This window comes from Sus scrofa, chromosome 3 (genome assembly GCF_000003025.6).
Source record: "Sus scrofa isolate TJ Tabasco breed Duroc chromosome 3, Sscrofa11.1, whole genome shotgun sequence".
Classification (NCBI taxonomy): Eukaryota; Metazoa; Chordata; class Mammalia; order Artiodactyla; family Suidae; genus Sus; species Sus scrofa.
Genome location: NC_010445.4, coordinates 4,889,513 through 4,915,850, shown reverse-complemented (window position 1 = coordinate 4,915,850; position 26,338 = coordinate 4,889,513). Strand labels below are relative to the sequence as shown.

The window sequence follows — 26,338 nt, the reverse complement described above, 5'->3', positions numbered from 1 at the left end:
AGAACAAGAAAAATGACTGTGACCTTGACCATGAATGGAGTCGGTGATTTTAACGTATTTATTTGAGATAGCAAAAAAGACATTAAAAAACAAAACCAAACCAAAGCACACCTCTCTTCTCTTTAAACACGTAATCTAGACTGTAGGATACAAATAATGATATTAGGCAACCAGCCTGGACTCTTTGAAGAAGTCACTGTCACCAAAAAGAAATTTTTTTAAGACGGAGGAGACATGACTAAAGACATGGGGTGAACCTTGACGAGAAGCTACAACAGGTAAGAAAAATAACCACAAAGGACATGTTGAGAACAAGCTGGGGAGAGCAGAACCTGGACTGCCTGTGAGATGACGCCGTGGAATTACTGTTCGTTCTCTTCAGCATCGCAGGGGTGGGCGCCGAGGAGGGTCAGGTCCACGGGAGATGAATGCGCGGCGTTATCTAGGGACACATGTTCCACGACACGTAACTCACCTTCACGCACTTCAGCCAAAAAAAGATAAACTACAAAGTACGGCATATTAGAAATAACGTAAATGTGGCCAAATGCCAGCAAATAGGTTAAAGATAGGTGAGTATTCACTGCACTACTTCAACTTTTCTATAGATTCGAAATGTTCAAAATGCCACGTTGGAGGAGACAAGACGCAATAATCATACGGCCCATCATCGGCTGTTCCTAAACCCAAACCCCAAAGACCTGCCGGGTCACTCTGCTTAGCATGCGCCTGTGGGCAAGGGGCTGACTGCTGATGACGGACAGTCTGCAATGTCTCCTGACTGTGTGAGTGTTCGGGGGGCAGGTGGAGGGCGTCGGAAGACCCAGGGCCAGGGATCGAACCCAAATCACAGCAGCAAACCTGGCCACCGCAGTGACAACGCCAGATCCTTAACCCACTGCACCACAGGGGAACTCCCTGTTTGGGACTGATAAACTCTTGGCTAAACAACTTCACCTGGGTTCTTCCAATGTCCATTTTCCATATATGACTGAAGCGTAAGGAGACTGACACAGAGCCCCAAGGCTAGAGGTAGCAGAGCTGTATACATGTGCTTAAAAATATGTCAGCAACAATGACCAGTTCCAGTGTTTCAACAAACCTAAGTGTACCGAAAGCAGACACTGGGATTCTCAGAACAAACCATTAACCTCACAGCTGTTTTCTGCCTTGAGCTGGCGAAACTGTCTGAAACATCCTTCAGTGGCTGACCTGGGAGAGCAAACAGGCAGAGATTCTGAAATCTTAATTCCCACAGATCACACGGGGGAGGGGGCCTCTCTGACCCCACAGGCCTGAGGCTCCCTGGGAAGGAGGAGCTGCACGGTTCTCTCCAGCGTGATTCACCCCAACAAAGCCCACCAGGAGGCAGGGGCCACGGCAGGCTGTCCACCACAGCGCTGGACCAGCCTGGGGGTCCTGGTTCCAGTAAATGGATGAACGGAAGAGTCTCTGGGAGAGGCGGGGGTGGGGCAGGACACACTTGGACATCAGGGAAAAAGAGCTTCAACAGAATATGTAGGAAACAGGAGTTCCCCTCGTGGTGCAGCGGAAATGAATCCAACTAGTGACCAGGAGGTTGTGGGTTTGATCCCTGGCCTCGCTCAGGGGGTTAAGGATCCCACACTGCCGTGAGCTGTGGTGTAGGTCAAAGATGAGGCTCAGATCCCGAGTGGCTGTGGCTGTGGTGTAGACTGGCAGCTATAGCTCTGATTTGACCCTTAGCCTAGGAACCTCCATATGCTGCAGGTGCAGCCCTAAAAAGCAAAAAGAAAAAAAAAAAAAAAGTAGAAGCAGTCTCATAGAATGAAGAATGAAGGGTTTAACACTACAAAACTCCCCGTCTCTGGCATTGGGGGAGATGCCCAGGTTAGTTTTACCACCTGACCTTGGCCTTTCCTCCCCAGCTAGTGACAGCTGAACAGCCCTGACGGGCCGTCTGCAATTCTTTAATTAAGGAAATGGCCCTGCTGTCAAATGTGTTCCCGAGACTCCCAGTCACCGATCGATCTCGAAAACCAAGATTAAATCATTCAGGCCGAGCTCATGTGATTACAGAGCCTCTGGACGTTCTCTCCGAGGGGAGACAGCTGGGGCGGCTCCGGTGACTGGCCTGCGCCGTCTCAGGCCCGGGGCTGGAAGGACAAGGTTAGCAGGGGACTCTCTCAAGAGCGAAATTCTTTGCACCCAACCTCAACTTTGCACAGGGAAAGCAGAAAAGGGAGCTAGTGTTTCCGACGTCCAACCAGCCCGACGCTTCCTCAAGTCTTATCACCTCTGCGCGCAGGACAGCCTGCTCTCCGCCAGGACGGTGACCGCGGAGGGACGCGGGCAGAGAGAGACGCCCCTCCAGGCAGGGACAAAGGATGGAGGCCGCACCCAGGGCTGTACCCAGAGACTTAAAACCTAAAACCGCACGGCAACGGACCGACAGCAGCAGAGCCCCGGGGAAGTAGCTCGGCTTCTGTTCTTTCCACATTAAAAAAATACTCAGGTCCTGCAGGTCCGGCCAAGTTACCGGGCATCTGAGAGGCAGAGGCAGCACGGGGGCCGCCAGGCGAGCGGGGGCCACACGCGCCCTCCAGACGCCGCTCCCTGGTCTGAGCACCTGAAGGCCACTCCAGTCCGGAGCAAGGAGGGGAGCCTGCCCGGGACTTTGCTTTCTGCAAAGAGAAACATGGCAGGAGCCATCCGACTCATGGGGTGCTTAGCCACTATTTTCAACGAAAAGGCTAAGCTTTAGAAACAGGTCGCTCTGGGGAAGCCACAGCAGACACTCGGTGATTCCTGGGGAAACGCGGCATTTCCCAAGAGCACTCTGCCTTGTTACGCGGGCAATGAGAGGCATCGTTTTACTCTCTAGACGGTTCTGGCTCTCAGAAGGGCCTCTCCTACTGAGTCAAAGTCTGCAATTGCTCGTCCTCCCACACTTGGGAAATCCAGCCTCTGCGTGTGAACAGGCCTCACACTGGAAAGTCACCGAAATCCTCCCCGTTTCCCATACTCTAACACAAACAACAACGAATTCATCTGGCTGTCTCGATTCAAAAAAATTTTAATCTAATTACCGCAACTTGGAAAAGGCCATTCTTGATCATTTTATTTCCTCTCCGCGAAGAGCTAAAAGGAAGCCCTGTCTTCTCCAGAACACTGAATGGCCCATGCCTGCCACGTCTGATGACTGCATTTTCAAAGATATTTCTGTGTTAAAATAAACGGGGTCATAAGGATGTGCCAAAGGAAGCTGTTAAGGGATTTATAAGCAGGTGGAAAGAGACTTCATTTTATTCCAAGTAGGAGAAAGCTGGCCAGACCTGGCTCACGTGTCCCTCCTTCTCCAGGAGGACAATGGGGTTACTCGCTGCTTTAGAGCCCTCAGGAGCCTCTCCTAGTGGTGATGAGGGCCCCTTCCCAACGGGCAGACACCTGAACAAATCAAGGTGCCTTCGCCAGGGAGAGGGGGCAGGGGAGCAAAGCGGCCTGGTTGCTACGCAGACTGGAACTCAGCCCAACCGGGGCTACACGCTGCATGGCGGCGGCGGGCAAGGCACCCCAGACACACTGGCCACCAGAGCTTCCCCTGCTGCCCCCAAATGAGCTCTATCCCATGGAGGTCCCAGGCTAGGGGTCCAATTGGCGCTACAGCTGCCGGCCTACACCACAGCCACGGCAACACCAGGTCTGCGAGCCACACCACAGCTCAGGGCAACATCAGATCCTTAACCCATTGAGCGAGGCCAGGGATCGAACCCACATCCTCGTGGGTGCCCGTGGGGTTCGTTAACCACTGAGCCACAAGGGGAACTCCAGCTCCATCCCATCTGGTGGCTTAAAAATCAAGAGCTGTTGGTGCCTAGGAACTTGTACATGCTGTGGGTGTGGCCAGAAAAAAATTAAAATCTAAATAAATGAACTTAAAAAAAAAATCGACAGTTTCTGAAAAGTTATATATTTGGGGGGGGGCACGCCCAAGGCAGGTGAAAATTCCCGGGTTGGGTGGAACCCACACCACAGCAGTGACAGACAATGCCAGATCCTAAAACCTCTGGGCCGCCACGGAACGCCTACACTTTATAGAAAGGGAAAAAAATATTATTCGTATTTTTAAAAGTCTATCAGGCCACCCTAGCACTAAACCAACCATAGAAACGGCTCAATGGTGACTGCTCGAAAGGACCTTCGTATGATCAAACTGTAGTCTTAAAGAACCTCCAGAATGTAAGATGATAAACGCAAGCCAGATGTTCACCCAAAAAAAAAAAAAAAAAAGAAAACAAGATTGTTTTTACTTCATAGCAACCAAACAGGTCAAGCCATTTCCTCCTGCAGAGAATCCTCAGGGGGCCACAAACTCCACTGGAAGAGCATGTGTCTCATACGCATCTGTCCACAGAAAAAGGAAATTCTGCCGTCCAAAATAAACGGAGAGTATTATATGTTCCCATGAAAGTGAAGGAGAAAACTGCCGTCAGGCTGTGTCGACGTGCTGCCAAACATCTGGATGAAGCCAGAATTTAAAAGATCACTGACTACCTAGACACGAAGAAACCCTTTTCCATCATCATTAAAATGCTCGGTTTTACAGCCAACTGCCGGTTTTATTTATTAATTACAGGAATACGTTGTTCAAAAGAAGAGCTCAGTGATTAAAAATAGCCCTGCTGCAAGTTTAGGACAGGAACTTACTGGCCCTTATTTGAACAGGGCTCCTGGTGACACTGAGTCAGCAAAGAGCAAATCTGCTCTATCCAAGTAAATTACAAAATATTCTTAGCCAACTGAATGGACTCAGGTGAGTGCCTTCTACTATTTAAACCACACTGGAAGACACCGACCCCAAGCAAGTGCTTGCGGAAGGGTCTCCTGTTCTAACACAGTCGAGAATCTCACGTCTATCCCATCGTGCCCATGGGGGAAGGACATGAGCTATAGAAACGTTTTTAAGTTTGATCAACTTCAAAAATCAGGATGGAGAGTCATGTGTTTTCTACTCCCAATTAAAGGTTTTACTATTTTCCCACAAATTCAAAATACTTAATACTTTTTTTTTGGTCTTTTTAGAGCCACACCCACCACATATGGAGGTTCCCAGGCCAGGGGTCTAATGGGAGCTGTAGCCGCCGGCCTACACCCCAGCCACAGCAACTCAGGATCCAAGCCATGTCTGTGACCCACACCACAGCTCACAGCAACACCAGATCCTTAACCCACTGAGCAAGGCTGGGGACCGAACCCTCAACCTCATGGTTCCTAGTCGGATTCGTTAACCACTGTGCCACGACGGAAACTCCTCAAAATACTGAATACATTTTAAGCAGCTTGCAGGATACTTTGGTAAGACCTATTTTTTCCTTTCATTGCACAAGTTTCAATGATCCTGCCTTACAAATGGGTAAACCAGCTTCCTAAAGGATGTGCCAGTAACTTTTTAAAAATACTTTCTCGCTCCCACAGTGACTTAGAGTGTGAAAGTGCAAACGGCGTTGCTCTGCTCATCGGATGACCTGTCGTAGGTCCGCTGTCACGACGGTTCACCTGAGAAACTCCGAGATGCAAAACATCCCGCCCCCCGGCTTGCCCTCCACTCTCACACAGCAAAGCCCCGGCAAGGCCATGGCCCACGCTTCTCCTTCAGCAAGGCAAAATCCCTCCCGGTCACCCCTGAGCCCGCTCCAGTAAGACTGCGCCCCATGTTCCACCAAACTCTTTTTTTAAAGTCACCCAATCCAGCAGACGCCTACCACCCTCGCCCTCAGCACGGCCGACCCTGCCCTCTCCTTAAAGCCCTTCTCCTCCGGCAATTCCACACGACCCGCCAGGTTCCCCAGCTCGGGGTGGACCGGGGAGTCCTCAGTCCTGGCACTTTTCTCCCCTCTCTCAACTCTCTCCCCTAGGGTGTCTCACTCACCCATCCCATGACATCACTTTAAATTTTCCCCAGGAGTTCCCGTCGTGGTGCAGAAACGAACCTGACAAGGAACCATGAGGATGCAGGTTCGATCCCTCGCCTTGCTCAGTGGGCTGAGGATCCGGCGTTGCCATGAGCTGTTGTGTAGGCTGCAGACGCGGCTCAGATCCAGCATTGCTGTGGCTCTGGCGTAGGCCGGCGGCTACAGCTCCGATTCGACCCCTAGCCTGGGAACCTCCACATGCCGTGGGTACAGCCCTCAAAAGACAAAAAAAATTTTAAATAAAAATAAATAAATCTTCCCCGTGTTTATCTCCTAACCAGTCCAGTCTTCCAAGGAGCAGATCACAAAGCTAAACATCTTCCCACCATCGCTACCAAGACCTCTCACAAACAAGGCCAGCTGTAAACAGGAGATTCGGTTTCCAGTCAAAGCCGACCAGCTTGCTGCAGGCCAACCCTTCTGCCAAGAACAACTACAAAAGCTGAGCAAACTCTAAGACACAAGTGTCTGAAGGTATCAAGAGCAGGGAGGACTTAGGAGACCAGGATCCCAGCGAGAAGGTGCGGAGAGGGGAGCCCAACTGCCTGAGCCACTCGCCTCTTTGCAGCAGAACGTGGGAGACCAAGAAGCTAAGCAGAGTCAAGCAGCTGAGAACCTGAGGTCGTCAGAATCGCAGGCAGGGTCAGGGAACCGGGGGGGACAAGACCAAGAGCTCGGGGGCTGCCAACACCTGGTAAAGACACCAGTCTTCCGGCTGGGAACGCTGAAGACCAGTACTCTAGGAGAAAGGAGAAGCAGGAGAGCGGCCCTCAGGATTTTAAAGTGCTGTTTCCTGACCCTAAGGGCCTGCCAGAAGCCTCTCGTAAGGCAGGAAAAGAACCAGAGTCTCTACCATTCTTCATACACGGAGTCTAGAATTTAATTAAAGCTTCACGGGTAATCTAGAATCAATACCGAATGACAGAAACTGAGGGTAAAACAGACAACAGAATATATTCACCAGATGTCCAAGCATGGAAATTATCAGACACAAACTTAACTGTAATCAATATAATAACAAAATTCGGTGACAAGGTGAAAAAAATGTATCAGAAAACCAGGATCTAAAGAAAGAACCAAGAAAACTGGAAAAGGCAATAACTGAAATTAAGAACCCAACAGATACGTTTAAAAGCAGATGAGACAGGCATTCCCGCTGTGGTGCAACAGGCTCAGGAGCATCTTGGGAGCACTGGGACTCAGGTTCAATCCCCAGCCCGGCACAGCGGGTGAAGGATCCAGCATTGCAGCAGCCGTGGCTTAGGTCTCGAATGTAGCTTAGATCTGACTCCTAGCATGAGAACTACACACGCCAGGGGGCAGGGAAGGGATGGACGGAGGGAGGGAAGATGGATATTAGACAGAGACGAAGAAGGGACTAAGGCACTGGAAGACAGGTCAGGAGAAAATACACAGAGTGAAGCATGGAAAGGTGAGAGGGATGAAGAATAGAAAAAAAGTCTAAGAGACACAGGACATGATAAAAAGGTAATCAGTGTCCCTGAGAAGACGACACAGGAAACGCAGCCAAAGTAATAAATGGAGAACGACGAAGATGTCTCCATATCTAATTCAAGAGTAAGACCTTGTCACAGCACCACCAAAAAAAAAGAGCAACCAATCCCATTAACGACACATTCAGCATATAACACAGCTGAAAAACGAAAAGCAAAGAAAAAAATCTTAAAAGCAGCCCAATGGGAGGGGAAACACAGTATCCTCAAAAGAACAACAAAAGCACAACTCATTTCTCAGCCGAAGCAGTGGAAGCCAGAAGGCAAGGATAAGGCGTTTCAACACCCCGCAAGGAATTAACCAGACAGCCTACACTTGGATACCTGAAAAATGTCCTTCAGAAGGGAGGGCAGAATGATGACGTCTTCGACAAAAAACAAATGAATCCTTCCCCCTTTCCTGAAACAGCAGTACCACCCCCCAGAGTCACAGGAGCCAGAAACCTAGGAGTCACTTTGGATCCCTGCAGCTCCTTCACCTTTCACCTCCGAGCTGTCAGTACACCCATCTGATTCTCTAAAATATGCCTAGTAAAGCAAGGCGAATTCAAACAATACACCATTTCTCTGAGCGCTAAGACCAGACCTAGGGAGAAAGCAGTCTGCCGGCCTCTGGGGAAGCAGCAAGCCCACCTGTCACCACACCTGCCATTCTGGAGAGACACCTGAGGAAGGGAGACAGGCCCGAGGAGCTCACCTCTGCACTGGCTCGAATGAGGTGCAACCGACATGACAAGTCCAAGCAGGACCAGGGAAATAAAGTCTTAGGTGGGTGAGAAGAAACAGGGTCTACGTGTAACAAGGGGCGCATAGCCTCAAACAAGCTGCACGGTGCGACACAGTATGATGCCACTTTTATTATTCTTCAGACAAACCAGGAAGAGATCCGTCTATTGCTGTGGGACACACACACACACACACACAAACACGTTAAAGTATGAAAACTACACCGGAGGGCCCACGTCGAGGTCATGACGGCTGCCTTTCGGGAAAAGCAAAAGGGAGGAAGGGCAGAGGACCAGGAACGGCCGGACAGAAGCGACTGCCGCTGCCCTCGGCGGCGTCCAGGCACAAGCCCTGACTGAAGGCTCCGCCACACCACCATCCGGCTCCTGGACGGGCCGGCACGGCCGAGCGCGGTCCTGCTCTCCGACGGCGGCGGCGACAGGCATCCCAAGAGAGGAGACTGAGCAGCTCTGCAGCGGGTGAGGACAGCAAGGCTGGGCTGGGGACCAGCACCCCCGGGCTGGTGGAGGAAGAGTCTGCAGTGAGGGGACACACAAACCTGGGGGAGGAAGCCAACGCCACACGCCGATAGGAAGGGGAGGCACTGGGGGAAGAGCAAGTCAGAGGCCCCGAGGCTGGGGAGCGCTTGGCCGGACCTGGACCTGCAAGGAGGCCGCCGTGGTGACCACGATGACACGGCATGTCCGAAACAGCAGGGGGTGAGGGCAGGGGCAGGGCAGCGTCCAGGCGAGAAGGGTTTTACGTTCTTAATCAAGAAGAAGAGTCTCGCGAGGCCGGGAGGGGCCCACGCGGCTGGAAAAGCGGCAGCCCCCGCCCCACGGCCCAGACGCAGGCAGGGGACCCCGAGGGAGCCCAGGACGGTGCGGACTGCGAGGGAGGAGCGGCACGACCCGTGATCTCAAGGGCTGCTCCAGCTGCAGTGTAGACACAAGGCTGGTGGTGGGGAGGATGTCAGCTGGCTACGGCGAGAGCGGAGGACGTAGGCACCAAAATCCCGGCCTGCCCGACAGCCTCAAGGATGCTGATGCCACCGCAGGCCAGGACCCGGGCATGCACCTGAAACGCGGCAATCCTTTCTCTTTTTAATACCAAAACCGCGTGACGGAACATTCACAGATCGGCTGGGACGTGTGAGTAGAGGGAACACAAGGGTTTGTTCACGGCTTCCTGCACTTCTCCACGTGGTTTTCTATACATCCGTCCTACGCCTTCCCTTCACATTTGTCCTAGTCCCTTTGCTTCTGCCACCCAGGCCACTGCACCCCCTGTAACTCCCACCTGACCCCCCTCCGCCACTGGTCCCCGAGTCTTCTCTGCTCCCCACTCGGAGCCAAGCACCCTCTTCCTCAAAAGCAGGGTGGCCTATGGCTAAGAACATGGCCCCTGAGGCCAGAACTCCTGGTTCAAAGCTCGGCTCCCCCCTTCCTAGCTGTGGAACTTGAACCACGTGACTCGGCTCCCCTGCGCCTCCACCCTCTGCTTCCCCCGGGAACCGGCGCTACTGTTCTGCACCCAACAGGGTTACGGCACAGAGCAAACAGGTTACCATCGGTGAGGCAGGGAGGCCAAAACCGGACTCAGAGAGCACTGTGTAAACACGAGCTGCAATTATTTCAGCATAAATCACACGGCATTCCCCGGGTTAAAACCCTTCGCTGGCTTCATGCACGCACGGAGAAGAAAATGCGAATTCCTTACCTAGGACACTGCCCTGTGCGGCCCAGTTCACTGCCGGCTCGGACCACACAAGGCTGCTCTCGCCCCAGGAGGCGCTCGCTTCCACCGGCCCCCTGCGGTCTCCTGCAGGGTCCTCAACCCCTCAGGTCACACCTCAGAGTTTCTCCTCCAAGAGGCTTCCCCCTGGCTACCTGCTCTGTGTACCCTCTTCTCGCCTGAACCCCCCCACCACCCCACCACCCCTGGTCATTTCCTTTTACGCATCAGCATCATCGGCAATTATACATCTATTTGCATTGTTTACATTTCCATCTCCCATCTAAACAAAAGCTCCAGGAATGCAGGAACTTCATCCGCTCCACTCACCACATTCACCCTCGCACCAAGCACAGGACCTGGCTTTTGGCAGGGACTCTATCAATATTTGCTGAATAAATAAATGTTCTGGCAAAGAAGATGCTCTAAGCACTCCCTACGAGCACCGACCAGGCCACTCTTCAAGCATTCAGAGGAAAGCAGTTAGTTTCCTGTGCAAAGACTGAAAAGGCATTTAATCGCCTGGTACACGTTATAATTGATTTTTTTCATATATAAAAACTCTCCAAAAAGCGAATCACTGTTGCAATATCTGAAACCGACATAACATTGTGAACCAACTAGACTTCAACTCTAAACATGCTATCAAAAAGGGTGTTTTCTTATCAGCATAGCATTTTTCCGTGAAACTGGCTTCCAGTCTGGGGACAGACACACTTTCGAGCATTTCAAAACAAACAGGCTCATAAGGAAGTTTTCCTTGGCACCTCCGTTTCCCATTTGCTCGGTGCCATCACCCTCCCGAACAGGTAACCATTGTTCTTAGTTCCTTGCTCAGCCGGGCCGAGAATGTTCAAGCACAGGAAAGCAGTTTCTCCTTTTTAGCAGAAATGGTAATAAATAATGCACATTTCCCTATACTTGGATTCTGTAACTTAGTCAAGTATTTTGGAAATCCCTGCCAATCCATTTGTCAGGAGCCTTCTCATTCCTTTCCACAACCTCCCGACCTCAATCACCGTGTGGGTATGTACCGCAAGGAACACTCGGGAGAGTCTCCAGCTTTCATGACACACAGTGCAATGAACACCCCCACAGGTGTACAAATATACCTGCAGGTTACATTCCTAGAACTGGTATTGCTAGGTCAAAGGGTGTTCACACTTGTAGCTTTACACACTGCTGCCCAATGCACCTGTATCTACTGGGGTCCACCCCAAGGAACACAAGTCCCTCCAAGGAGCTGGAACAGAGGGAATGTAAAACAAAGAACTGGCTGCACATAGGACAGGAAAGCTGAGACGTCATCAAGGGAAAGAACGGTAAGACAAGGCAGAGAGCAGCACCACGAACAACCCACCACCTCTGGGGCCAAAGGGGGAGAGAGCCCCCAAAGCTCCAGGGCTCGGCCAACGGGCAGGAGCTGGAGCCAGGAGGAGACCAACTGCCAGACACGGCTGCAGAAGGAGAGACCAGAATCCGGTGTCTCCTTTCCTCCTGCCTCCAACCTCCCACCAGCGGCTCCCATTGGCCAAAACCTAGCCCCGAGCCCGAGGCCGGAGCGGGAACCGCCGTCGGCCAGTGTGAGTTCCTGGGCAGGGGAAGGGCAAGCAATGGATCTGAGCCAACAGAACGCAGCCTGGTGCTGCCTCCTTAAGCGTGGTAACTAATTTACACCCCTATGGCCAACAGGTGTCCTAACCTGGCAGGTGAAATGTGGGATCTCAACCTCGTCTGCACCGACACTCATTCTACTGAGCGAGGTGGAGCCCCTTCTCGTGGGAAGCACAGACCTCACACAGCCTGGAGGTCAGGACTGGGGAGGGGCCAACCAGTCAAGTGAGTCTCCTCAGTGGCCACAGATGGTGGCCTCAGGAATCCCATCAGACAGAGCCCCTCACTGAGCATGAAGAGGGCGGCCAGGAGCCAAACTGGCCAGTTACCTTCCAAGCAGAGACCTAAATCAACAGCTATTCTAGAAAAACGGGGACGGCCACAAGCCCCCCCCCCCAGAGGAATTAAAAATACCTTCACTCCACATTATAAATAACCACGTGGACGTGTGATCCCAGCACCACCCCGGGTTCCTCCTTAGAACCACCTTCCATCATTCCCATCCCCTGCCTCTCTCCTCATCCTGCATTTAAAGAACCAATACGAGCACCCTGGACAAAAACTTCAATGATCCAAACAGCAAGCAGGAGTCGTTTTTAAAGTCGTCGAAATTGACCGACGCATAGGCAAAAAAAAAAAAAAAAAAAAGATCTTTTCAATGTTTCTGCCCCTGGCGTAGCTACTGTTTGCATAAATTATTTACTCTATGCTGTAAACAAGCTGAACCCGACTTCCCCACGTCCGGGCCAAAGTTCTGTACTATACTCTGAAAATACTCGAAAAAGGTGACATCTGCCAAATGACTGGCAACTGAAGCGATTCTCTTTCGAAGGGCTGACCTTTATTTTGAACAACAGGAATTTTAAAGCGTTTTTTAAGAAATCTAAATGGTAGTGAAAATGAATCAGCTGCAAAGAGGATTGGTCACTTCGAAACCTCCATCAAGAGCTAAATAGGAGTTCCCGTGGTGGCGCAGTGGTTAGCGAATCCGACTAGGAACCATGAGGTTGCGGGTTCGGTCCCTGCCCTTGCTCCGTGGGTTAACGATCCGGCGTTGCCGTGAGCTGTGGTGTGGGTCGCAGACGCGGCTCGGATCCCGCGTTGCTGTGGCTCTGGCGTAGGCTGGCAGCTACAGCTCCGATTCGGCCCCTAGCCTGGGAACCTCCATATGTTGCAGGAGTGGCCCAAGAAATGGCAAAAAGACAAAAAAAAAAAAAAAAAAAGAGCTAAATAGAAGCACATCAAATTTATATCATAATCACTATAGAAGGACTCTTACTTCAAAACTCTACACTTTGCCCTTATCCAAAAACATACTCTAAGAATGCCAAACACATGTAAGGGTCTTTCATCGGGCAAGGAAGAAAGGTTACCATATTAATAAAGATCAATAAACCATATGAATAAAGCATATTAATGAAGCATATTTATTAATAAAGCATATTAATAAAGCTTAATGCTGCAGGGGCATTTTAGTAGACAATCAACAAATATCTGGTCACTGCTGACCGGTCCAGTGAAGTGAATTAAATGATACACACATGAAAAACAATCACACCCCTTTTCCCACTGCAGGGTAAAATTTTTAATAAGTCTTTTTTTTTTTTTCAAAATTTGAAATAGACATCATTCCAGAAACTTGGAAAGTATAGAAAGTGAAAAAAATGAAGCATCCCTAGTAGGAGCAGCTTTTATATTCCTTTAGATCCCAATGTATAAATCTGCTTCGTTTTAAGGGCTGTAAGTATTTCATCCAATAAAGGCCCCATAATTTACCTCACCAGTCTCCGGTTAGGCACTGCGGATTCCAATTTTCTACTAATTTAAACGGCAAATGCCCATCTCCTGTGCATGAGATTTTTTTTCCTTTTGAAATCTCAAGACTGTATTCCCAGAAGAGCTATTAACAGCCCAAAGAACGTCTTCAGACGTTTGCGCCTTAATACTATCCTTTGCTACTGCACTCAAGACCTAACAGTGGCTGGCTTTTTTTCCACCGTCCTTCTACCTGCTCTTACCTTTAAGTTTTCTACATTTCTCAACTCACTGAGTCCAAAACGCCTTGCCAGTGAGTCGCAGAGCCAGCCGGCTCCCTCGACTCCCTTGTCAAACGTTTAAGTACTACAGCTGGTGGGTCTTCGTCTTCTAAAAAGGAGCCACTTCCCTGCCGATGCCCGGGGCCCTGCCCCAACGGTGACAGGCAGGAAGCACCGCAGTCACGGAGAATCCATCCCTTACAGACTCCAGACAGCAGCCTCGCTCGAGGAGGGTGTGTGCACGTGGGCTCCTTCTTGCCACGGAACTTTCCATCATAAACAACACACCCTCGCCGTGCCACAGGGCTACCCCTAGCTTCAACCGCGAGAACTGAACTCCACAAATGCCAGGACCTGGGCCGACGTCCCACCCTCACAGCGCACGCACTGCTTCTTGGGGTACCCACATCCTCCCCCAGAGCGGCCCTTCAATTCTAGAAGGCACCTTGATTAACCACTTCATCCTGAAGCATTCAATACTGCTGATTCTTAAAGGCAGCTGCTCCAGCAGCCTGTAATTAAGATTTCTCTCCCCCCCCCACAAACACTCCCTTATTACAAGGAGTTCTGATGAGTCCGTCTGTCAGCATAAAGGAGATATTTAGCAAAAGCAGGGAAATCCTTAACTTAGGACGGTCCTGGAAAACAGGGGCATTAACCCTTCGCTTCCCAAGCCAACGACCCACTCCATCCACGGCACCATACAGACACGTTATTCGGTTTTAAAGGCGTAATTCGCAGCATGACACAACAGTAATGTGTACTTCACTCAATAATGGACAACAAACGCCAATCTTCCAGCAAGAGGTAACTGAGCGTCGGAGAGACAGCCTGGTTTTCTGGTCGCACCTCTGAGCTCCTGCAGTGCCCGACTCCGACCCTCGGCTCCTCTTTTTTTTTTTTGGCTCACTCCATAACGTTTACTTCATTAAATGCGTGAGCTCTAGCTGCCCCCTCCCCACGGAAACGATCCACTGACCACTTCTGCCCTAAAGCCAAAAAACGGTCACGATTTTCAACCCTCTCCCCCGCCCCAGCCGCCCTTCTTGGACCCGGAGGAACCCCAATTCACAACTTTCCACTCCCGGTTTCCCGTGGCTTCTCCCCTTGCCACCACCGGAGACAAGACACCGAGACGGTCATCACGGGCGGTTGGACTCCGGAGGGCGTGGACGCCCTTGGCGACAAGAGGCGGGGAAGGTCGCCCCCAAGGTCCCCCGCCCGGGAAGAGAGACCCCCGAGCCCCGACTCGAGCCTCCGGGCGACCCCAGCCGGAGGGCAGACCCGGGCTCCCCCCGGACCCCGACTCGGGCTCCGCGACGACCCCGTCGGCCCCCGCCTCGGGGCCCCCGGACCCCCGCCTCGGGCCCCGGGGCCCGGCGCGCCGCGGGCCTCGGCGGTCACCAGCCTGCACCGGCGCTGCAGGACCCGGTCTCCCCCGGAGGACTAGACCCCGACCCCGGACCCGCCCTCCCCATTCCCGTCCGGCGTGTCCGCGACCCCCGCCCCAGGCCGCCAGCCGGGCCGACCACACCTCCGACACTCACCGCCGCCGCCCTCGCCGCCGCCGCCGTCTTCGTCCATCTTGAGGCCGCTCCCGCTGCCGGCGAGCCCGGGGCCGGCGGGCGAGGGGCCGCGGGTGCGGAGCGCGCGGACAGCCGGGAGACTCCAGCAGCGCGCGGGCCGGGTCGCGGCCCGGGCCTCCTCCCGCCGGGCGGGGCGCTCGCCGCTCAGCGCCGCCGTCACGTGGGCCGCAGGCCCCGCCCCTCCCCGGTGGGCGGGGCCCGAGGCCGCGCGGCCCCGCCCGCGGGAACCCGCCCAGACCCCACGGGAACGCGCGCGGCCCCGCCCGGGACCCCGCGCGGCTGAGACGCGACCCTCGTGGGCGACCTGCGTGTGAACCACCCGGCCCCGCCCCGCCCCGCCCGCCCCGCCCCCGCCTTCGAGCAGTCTCGGGACTGACGTGGGGTCCGGGGCACCGGAATGCCCACTCTGCAAAACCCAGCGGCGCCGGTGGGAGAGGGTCCTCGCACGTGCACTCAGGAGAAAAGATCGAGAAACGGATTTCAAAGTCAAGCCTTCCCCCTTCGGCTGGAGAAATTTCAGAGTAATTCCAGCCTTTCCGCTTTCTGATGTATAATGGAGGCTCTCCTTCCTGGCGATGAGTGTACTTTAAAATTAACACAGTGTAAAGCTTATAAATAAACGTTATCTTGAGGTCGGACCCGAAGCCCACGCAGGCACACCTGGGACCCACCCTCAGCGGGCTACGTAGGGATTGGCCAGTCTGGCCTCAGATGCGCTGGCACTTTTCGCTCCAGTCTCCCTTGGAAAGCTGCCAGCTGCCCTGGATTTAGGATGCAGAAGGAGCTCTGAATTCAATTTCCCGTGGGCACAGCCAGGGTCCCAAGCACAGGCCTCCTGGGCAGATGGCCTCAGCTTGCCCCTGCTCCAGATCTTCTGTGGCTCTCCTTACCCACACCACAGCCTTTTTTTTTTTTTTTTTCTTTTTTCTTTGTAGGGCCACACCCGCAGCATATGCAAGTTCCCAGGCTAGGGATCAAATCTGAGCTGTAGCTGCCGGCCTACACCACAGCCACAGCAACACCAGATCTGAGCAGCCTCAGCTCACAGCAATGCAGGATCCCTAACCTACTGAGGGAGGCAGGGGATCTAACCCTCATCCTCACGGCTGAGCAGCAGTGGGAACTCCTCCAACCCACATCTTGCTTCCAGTAACTCCTCTTGAACCACTGAATGTGGCCCCTCCCAAGTTTTTCTGTTCAATTTGCTTGAACTAAATTCCATTAAAGGAAAAGAAACTTGTCATGGAGGAGATAATTCATAGCTAATATAATTTTCCAGCAACTGTTTTATATTTACAAATGGCCCCTTGAGTTGAAGGAACTTTCTGCTGTTATTTATCAAAATGGACAGTTTTGGCTTTTTGGTTCAAGGTCGTTCGATGATGCCAAAGAGTTCGATCACGCAATAATCTCAAGAATTAAGACACCCAGCATTCTGGTGCTTCTCAAGCCTCCTGGCACACTTCTGGGTACAGATAAGATGTTTGGCAGCTTACGTGACAAATAGCAGAAAAAGGGTCCAGGCATCAGAGGACGTAGGTTTGCGTCCCAGCCCACAGACTTGGCTTCCTGATCCTGTTCCTGTCGGCTGGGTTATCTTGGAGATAACATGGTAGATACTGAGAAAAATGACAGCATGCTTTGAACTTGATACCATGACATAGGGAGCTTTGAACTCAACGATCCTATCAATTGTAAATGCTTTTCAATGTCAACTCCTAATTCTTTAGGTTTCTTAGTGTGACCCAAAGGTGCTTCTTGCAAAGCCTGAGTCTGAAAATTGCTTCTCTGATCCCCACCTAAGCTCATTTCTATCGGAATCAAGCATTGCCCAGTTATTTGTAAGCATGCTCTTGTATTATCCCCACAGCTTAGCCATGGCCTCAATTTTGACTGCAAAAAGTGCTGGGAGAATAAAGGCTTAGGGTGTAGGCCTTTATTTCTGCACTCGAATGGGGAAATTGGGAAACTTTAAAACCTTCGGTATGCAAAGGAATTAGTACTTAATTGAAAAAGTAGTTTTGGAAAAGAGCTGCTCGCCAGGATCTCTTAAATCCCACCAAAATAAGAGTTAACAAAACTGCTCACGTACAATTTGCCCCGACACAGAAATATTACGCACCCTAGGAACCCACTAGGATAGACACTCACGAAAAGCCTAGCTTATGTGTGTGTTGCTCAGATAGAGAAAGCTTTATAAGTGAATCTATAAGGAAAACAATTCATGCAGCAGACACCAAGGTAATCGGTATTAAACCCAAAACCTTACTGCCATCATTCCATCAGACAACACATATTTAGGCCCCTGCTGTGTTTCAGGCCCTGTCCCAGATGCTGGGACTATGACGCTGAAAAAGACAGAGTTGGTTCCTGTCCTCAAGGGACTTATGGCCTAGCAGGAACACAGCCATTAAGCAAATAATTACACACATCATTACTTAATTGAAAATCTGCTGTCCTACCCTATATATAGATTTATCTCACAGTGTTGGCTGCTTCCAGCGTATTGGCTTTGCAGCCTGGAAACACCTTCAGACCAAGACCGTAGTCTGGGAGTTCCCGTCGTGGCGCAGTGGTTAACGAATCCGACTAGGAACCAGGAGGTTGCGGGTTCGGTCCCTGCCCTTGCTCAGTGGGTTAACGATCTGGCGTTGCCGTGAGCTGCGGTGTAGGTTGCAGACGCGGCTCGGATCCCGCGTTGCTGTGGCTCTGGCGTGGGCCGGTGGCTACAGCTCCGATTCGACCCCTAGCCTGGGAACCTCCATATGCCGCGGGAGTGGCCCTAGAAAAGGCAAAAAGACAAAAAACAAAAAAAACAAAAAAAACAAAGACCGTAGTCTGTACTTATTTTGTCTCCAGGATCCACTGCAGGTCCTGGGCCACTTCAAAGCAGAGAAGAAAGCAGTGGGATTTGGTGTGGCTGCTGGATGAGCAGGGCAATCAAAAGTGGCAGGCATCTTGAAAATATGTTGAAAGCCATTTATCAGCCCTTTGACCATTGCAGAAAGAGTTAAGACATCAAGAATGTGCACATTCCGGAAAGGTCAGGGGACTTCTCCTTTGTACATTCATCTCCATCCTCCAAGTGAAAGTCTATGACATGGGACAGACGTGTCCTCGCCCAGCACTAAGGTCACAATAGCCCAGACCTTGCCAAGGCCGCTTTCTTCGGGCTCAGCCAGAACGAGGCCGCCCACGCCGCCTGCACAGCGCCTCTGCTGCCAGTCACAACAGGCAGCGACGGCAGTGGCCATCAGCAGATGGAAACCTCCGCTAATCCGGGGGCATCTGCTCAGGGGTCTGGCCCAGGGGGAGTGAGGAAGGCGCACACAGTGGCCAGCGCACCGCAGGCTCACAGTCACGAGAGCAAAGCCAGGCTGTCCCAAATCTAATTTCATCTCGGAAAGAAAGCATCTCGTTGGACCCAATCCGCTCTGGTGCGGACGAGCACTTGCCACGCGGCCCAGGGCTCTGAGCGTCAAGTCACAGCCTCGTTAAATTTTCAAAAGCCCGGACATCACATCCTCCGTAGGATCCTGACTCCCTTTCCGATCGTTCCCTGCCGTCTACCTTCCTTCACCTTGTTCTCGTCCCGCTGGAACCCGCACAACTGACCTCAGTCCTCTGGCCTCCTGTTACCAAGGGCAGCTTAATTCCTTTTGGATTGATTCGCCGGTCGCATTTTTTTGCAGGAACAAAGGCGGTCAGATTTCGCAGTCACGGTAAACTTGGAAAAAAATAACGTGGCCCCCGTTTAGAGCTGTTTGTCTTTGGAAGAAAGGCATTTACACACACACACACACACACACACACACACACACGCACGCACGCACGCATGCAAGGCAGCCTGGAAGTTACGAGTTAGCAAATGCACAGTGTCTTCTGTAGTAAGAAAACGCTATGTTATTTTTATCTCGTTCTTCATTTTTATAGTACGACCCTGACCTACTAAAAGCAAAAACAAACCAAAACCCAAAAAAAAAAATTTTTTTTTTTTAATTTCTAAAGATCCTCTTCAGAAGTCAGTCGGAGTCTGCTGGGTGCAGCTTAAAGTCATCCGGAAAACCCATCCTGGGGTGCAGAGTGGACTATGGGACAGGCAATTCAAAAGGAAAAACATGTGAAAATGACAAACATCAGGACACAGGGCATCTGTCTGTGATCCTGGTCCTTTGAATAGAAACTGTGCTCTTAGCCAACAAGGAAGTGACAGAGCAACACCCACCATGGCGTGGTGGGTGACCCAGAGAGCCTAACGGTCGTGAGCAAATGCGAGTCTTTCGTCTGGCTCATGGGATGGCGAAAGCCAGCCGTGACTTCTGGTCGTTCGCTGACTTTGCAAAGAGGACCCACGATGCCCAGCAGGCTCACTAGGTCCCAGCCATAATGCATCACAGCACATCACCTCTGCTACCCAGATAACACAGGCTCTAAAGTCAGAGGGAGGAGTTCCCCGGTGGCCTAGGGGTGAAGTATCAGGCGTTGTCATGGCTGTGGGTCAGGTTGCTGCTGTGGTGTAGGTTTGAGCCTTGGCCCCGGAACTTCCACATGCCACAGGTGCAACCCAAAAAAATAAATAAATAAAGATGGCCCAGTCACTTTCAGTTCTTGGCTGTGTGACCTTGGGCAAGTGGCTTCACCTATCTGTGCCCTAGTTTCTGCATCTGAAATGGAACCAACAGCAACTCTGCCCTCATTTTCAAGCCAGACAAGATCCATGTGACAAGACTGGGAGGGAGGCAAAGCGGAATCTTGCCTTCGCCGCTGCCTTCGAGCTGCTGTGTCTTCCTCTAAGTCTGCCTTCTGGAACACACCCTGCCACACTCCATGCCCGCTGCTTGTCAGCTGTCCCACACTTCGTACCTCATCAGGCCTCTAAAGAATTGGGTTCACGCGGGTGCAGTTCCATGAGGGAACCTGGGAACTCCGGGCCCTTCCTCAGTGTTACTTTATTCATTCAACAACCCAGGCCCTGGGGACCCAACAAGCGCCAGCAGTCAGCAATGTTTAATGATGCCGCGGCAGACCTCAGCATCCAGAGTGATGAAAATAGCCGCTAAGGAGTTCTCGCCGTGGCTCAGCAGTTAATGAACCCAGCTAGCATCCCTCAGGATGTGGGTTCGATCCCTGGCCTCACTCAGCGGGTTAAGGATCTGGCGTTGCGTGAGCTGTGGTGTAGGTTGCAGACACAGCTCAGATCTGGTGTTGCTGTGGCTGTGGCGGCTACAGCTCTGTATCGACTCCTAGCCTGAGAAACTCCATGTGCTGTGGGTGCTGCCCTCGAAGGACAAAAAGACAAAAAAATAAATAAAAAATAAAAAGCCACTAAAACAGAAACCTTCACTACACCCCCTTGTAGCTGATGAGGTGCATTTTCTTAGGGGGAAAAAGAAAGAAGGGAAAGATCTGGTGTGCAGACCCCATTCGAACACTCCTCCTTCAATAATAAATTAATCATACAAGCTTAATTTTTAGCGATCGTTGGTCAATACATTTTTCACATTTAATAAATGTTATTAATATTTATCACTGACATTTCAAATACGTAAACACACTATCGAGGACCCCTATTGATTGCGATAAACATGCAAGAGACTGTATCTCTTCCAATGACGTTGCCCAGTGAAACAGTATTAAATCTTACTTCCCCTCCTTTGAAAACATACAGGGCAGGAGTTCCTGCTCTGGTGCAATGGGTTAAGGATCAGGTGTTGCCGCAGCTGTGATGTAGGTCACAGCTGCAGCTCAGATTTGATCCCTGGCCCAGGAACTTCCACATGCCATGGGAGTAGCGCCCCCCCAAAAAAAAACCCCACAAGAAAACATACAAAGCAGGTTCTGAACATTCTGATCATCTTTGTTGTTAAAAATAATGTAGCTTAGGAGCTCCCTGGTGGCCTAGTGGGTTAAGGATCTGGCATTGTCACTTTTGTGGCTCAGGTTGGATCCCTGGCCCAGAAACTTCTGCATGCCAAAAATTTTTTAAATAATAATAATAATGTAGCTTAGATAGACTTTTGATTCCAGAAAAATGGAGTGGACATACTTTTTCCTATTTTCCTGCTAAGTACCATTAAAAATCCATGAACATTATATATGAACCAAATGCAAGAAGACTCTGAAAATGAAGACAGAGGATGAGGGACCTCGGGAACCCAGGAACAACATGGCATGAGTTCCCTGAGTTTCCTTTTTGCCTCAGAGATCCCAGATTTGATGCTGGAGAAGCCAGAAACCCAGATACACTACCTGGTGCAGACACAGAAAGAAAAGCTACCACAAAAGCCTCCTGTCTCTGGCCAAAGGATCAGGAAAGGTGCAGCCTAGCAAGACAGAAAACTTTTTTTTTTTTTTTTTTTTTTTTAGTGCTGCACCTTCAGCATAGGAATGTTCCCAGGCTAGGGGTCAAATTGGAGCTACAGCTGCTGGCCTACCCTACAGCCCAGCAACACCAGATCTGAGCTGCATCTGCGACATATACCACAGATTGCACAATGCTGGATCCTTTAACACACTGAGTGAGACCAGGGATCGAACCCACAACCTCATGGATACTAGGTGGGTTTGTTTCTGCTGAGCCACAACAGGAACGCCAAGACAGAAAACTTTTAGACAGTAAGGATCTCCTCCACTCCATCCAGCCCCACCTCCACCAGAATCAGCAAAAGGCTGAGTGAGGAGCCTAGTTCTCCACCCTCCTCTGGCTGAAAGGAGGTGTCCTTTCAGCCAGAGGATGGTATTGGACAAGGTCCAGTGGGGAACCTGGGTTTTCATGCCAGCCAGGCAGGAAGGAGGCTCTCCTGCACCCCCACAGGAGTGGCATCAGAGAAGGTGTGGGACCACTCTTTGCAGTGATAAAGAACCCCAGCCCCTCCACCAAGGCAGTATCAGCAGAGGCCTAGGAGGAGCCTGAGCTTCCATGTCCACTCAGCAGCAACAAAGCAGCCTTCCCCCCAACCCAGGATGTCCGTAGCGGCCAAGTGGAGAACTTGAACTTCCACCCACACCTGGTCGTAAGGAGGAGGAAATCCCCCTTCCTTTGCTGGAGGTGTCAGTGGGGGCAGACATAATAAGAATATTAATCTAAGACCAGAGTCTCATGACAATACCAAAAAAATCCAGAAAACAGTTGAAAATTACGCATCACACCAAGAACCAGGAAAATGCAAGTTGGATGAGAAAAAACAATGGAGAGGTGCCAATACCAAGATGATAAAGATATCAGAATACTGTAAGATTATGAAGCAGGAGTTCCCATCGTGGCACAGTGGAAACAAATCCAACTATGAACCATGAGGTTGCAGGTTTGATCCCTGGCCTCGCGCAGTGGGTTAAGAATCCAGCATTTCCATGAACTGTGGTGTAGGTTGCAGACAAGGCTTGGATCCTGCATTGCTGCGGCTGTGGTGTAAGCTGGCAGCTACAGCTCTGATTCACCCCCTAGCCTGGGAAACTCCATATGCCATGGGAGGCGGCCCTAGAAAAGGCAAAAAGACAAAAAGATAAAAAGACAAAAAAAAAAAAGATTTTGAAGCAGCTATCAGAAAAATGTTCAAAAAGCAATTATAAACACATTTGAAACAAATGAAAAAATAAAAAGTCTCAGCAAAGAAATAGAAAATCTCAACCAAGGAATGGAAGATACAGAGAAGAACCAAATGGAAATTTTAAAACTGAAGAAAATGGAGTTCCCATCGTGGTGCAGTGGTTAATGAATCCGACTAGGAACCATGAGGTTGCAGGTTCGGTCCCTGCCCTTGCTCAGTGGGTTAACGATCCGGTGTTGCTGTGAGCTGTGGTGTAGGTTGCAGACGCGGCTCAGATCCTGCGTTGCTGTGGCTCTGGCGTAGGCCGGTGGCTACAGCTCCGATTCAACCCCTAGCCTGGGAACCTCCATATGCCGTGAGAGCGGCCCAAGAAATAGCAACAACAACAACAACAACAAAAGACAAAAGACAAAAAGACAAAAAAAAAAAAAAAAAACAAACTGAAGAAAATAATCAAATTCAAAAAGCAAAATCAATGATGGGCTCGCAGCAGAATGGAATGGATAGAAGAAAGAATCTGTGAACTTGAAAGCAGAGCTATAGAAACTATGTAATCTGAACAACAGAGAGAAAATAGGCTACACACACACACACACACAAAGGAACAGGCCTTCTTGCTATAGCTCAGTGGGTTACAAACCCAACTAGTATCTGGGAGGACATGGAATCTATCCCTAGCCTCACTCAGTGGGTTAAGGATCTGGTATTGCTGTGGCTGTGGTGTAAGCCGGCAGCTGCAGCTCCCATTCAACCCATAGCCTGGGAACTTCGCATATGCCGCAGGTGTGACCATAGAAAAGAAGAAGAAGAAGTAAAAAAAAGGAACAGAGCCTCAGGCATCTGTGGGACAATAACAAAACACCCACCACTCTTGCCATCAGAAATCGGGAAAGAGAGAAGAAAGAGAATGGAGTTAAAAAAGTATTTGAAAAAAATAATGGCTTGAAACATCTCCAATTTGGCAAATAACCTAAACCTAGAGATTCAAGAAATTGAGTAAATACCAAAGAGAAGGAACCCAAAGAAGTCCATTCCAAGACATACCACAGGAAAACTTTGAAAATACAGAAATGGAAAAAAAAAAAAATCTTGAAAGCAGTGAGACACAACACCCTGTGTTCTGTATATTTTAACACAATAAAATTGATTGTTTAACTAATGTTTAAAAGCTACTTCTTTGAAAAGATCTATAAAATTGGCAAACTTCTAGCAAGACTGACAAAGAAGAATGAGAGAGAAAACACACATCACCAGTATCAGGAATGAAACAGTGTCTGCAGCGGTTAAAAGGTTCATAAAGGGAGTTCCTGTCAGGACGCAGCGGAAACGAATCCGCCTAGGAACGATGAGGTTGCGGATTCGACCCCCAGACCTGCTGAGTGGGTTAAGGATCCAGCGTTGCTGTGAGCCATGGTGTAGGTTGCAGACGTGGCTCGGATCTGGTGTGGCTGTGGCTGTGGCTGTGGCTGTGGTGTAGGCCGGCAGCTGTAGCTCCGACTGGACCCCTAGCCTGGGAACCTCCATATGCTGCAGGTGCAGCCCTAAAAAGACAAAAGACAAAAGAAACAGGGTAATACAGGCATACCATGAAAACGATACACCCATAAATTTGACAACTGAGATGAAATGGGCCGTTTCCTCAAAAAGCAAAAGCTGTCACCGCTCACTCGAAATAAAAGAGGTTATTTAAAGAGCCTGTAACAAGGCAACTGGAATCCTAATTTTAAAATTTCTAAAAAAGAGGAGTTCCCTGTTGGCTCAATGAGTTCAGGCTCTGGTATGGTTGCTGCTGTGGCACAGGTTCAATCCATGGGCACAGCCAAAAAACAAAAACAAAAACAAAACCCTATAGGTAACACCATGCTTAATTTTGAAAGACTGATGCTTTTCCCCTAAGATAGGACGCAAAGCCAGTATTTCACTTCCACCACTGCCACTCAACTTAGCACTGGAAGTTCTAACCAGAACAACAAAGCAAGAAAAGAGAGAAAAGGCAAAGGAAAAAACAAAAGTGTTCCTATTTCCAGGTGACGAGCTTATCCACACAGAAAATTTCGAAGAATCTATTTTAAAAAACCTCCTAGGACTTACAGGTAAGGAAATTCAGTAAGGTCACGGGATGCAAGATCAACGTAAAAAAAAATCAACTCGGAGTTCCCTTCGTGGTGCAGCGGAAACAAATCTGACTAGGAACCATGAGGTTGCAGGTTTGATCCCAGGCCCTGCTCAGTGGGTTAAGGATCTGGCGTTGCCATGAGCTGTGGTATAGGTCACTCAACTTAGCACTGGCACTGTGGTGTAGGCTGGCAGCTGTAGCTCCGATTGGACACCTAGCCTGGGAACCTCCATATGCCGTGGGTGCGGCCCTAAAAAGACAAAAGACAAAAACAAAAAAAAAAAAATCAACTGTATTTCTATATATTAGCAATGAACAGGTAGAAGTTCCCTCACTGCAGTGCCCCCAGTGTGGTCCTTGTATCTCTAATTGCTCCTCGGAGGGCCCCAACTGCATGGCAGCTACATGGGACAGGGCGGTGTTTCCTGGGAAGGGGCACAGGGGAGCTATGGAAGTTTATCTCAAAACACACACACACACACACACACACACACACACACACACGAGAGGTGGTCTGACTTTGAATATGTGTTACAGATGTAACCAGTTAAGATGAAGCCGTCCTGGATTAGGGTGGGCTATGAATCAGGAACTGGTTTAAGACGAGAGGACACCTGCAGGGGAGGTGGCCATGTGACAGAGGCAAAGCCTGAAGGAAAGCAGCTCTATGTAAGGAAACCTCAGGATTGCAGGAGACCCCCAAAGCTAGGAGAAACACAGGCTGGCCCTCCTGACACCCTGATTTCAGACTTCTGGCCTCTGGACTGACAGACAATACATTTCTCTCTCTCTCTCTCTCTCTCTCTCTCTCTCTCTCTCTTTTTTTTTTTTTTTTTTTTTGTCTTTTGTCTTTTTGTCTTTTGTTGTTGTTGCTATTTCTTGGGCCGCTCCCGCGGCATATGGAGGTTCCCAGGCTAGGGGTTGAATCGGAGCTGTAGCCACCGGCTTACGCCAGAGCCACAGCAACGCGGGATCCGAGCCGCGTCTGCAACCTACACCACAGCTCACGGCAACGCCAGATCGTTAACCCACTGAGCAAGGGCAGGGACTGAACCCGCAACCTCATGGTTCGTAGTCGGATTCGTTAACCACTGCGCCACGACGGGAACTCCTCTCTCTCTCTCTCTTTTTTTTTTTTTTTTTTTTTCCTTTCTTTTTTGGCTGCCCCACAGCATATGAAGTTCCCAGGCCAGGGATCAGATCTGAGAGCCACAGTCTGTGCCACAGTGGAGGCAAGGCCAGATCCTTAACCCACTGTGCTGGACCAAACCTGCATCCTCATGCAAGAGACATTGCCGATCCTGTGGCACCACCGTGGGAACTCCGACACTTCTGCTGTTTTTAAGGCACCCAGTTTGTGGCCATTTCCTGCAATGCTGGGAAACTAATACAGTCTGATTCTGCCTTTCTGGGGATCTAGAATAAGTGGCATCTGGCTACGAATGCCTAGCGGGTGGGGGACGGGGGCGGGGGGTGGAAATTCCTGGGCAATCCGCCTGGCTTCTTCACCAGGA

The 26,338-nt window shown here is 50.5% G+C and overlaps 1 protein-coding gene across 1 annotated transcript in view; it reads right to left on the bottom strand.

The window, feature by feature from the left end:
• Positions 1-15,276, bottom strand: part of CYTH3 (cytohesin 3) — a 101,627-nt gene extending 86,351 nt beyond the window's left edge. The window contains exon 1 of the mRNA XM_021086079.1: positions 15,123-15,276. Coding sequence (XP_020941738.1) covers positions 15,123-15,159 — 37 coding nt within the window. The 5' untranslated portion in view covers positions 15,160-15,276. The remainder of the gene's footprint in view (positions 1-15,122) is intronic.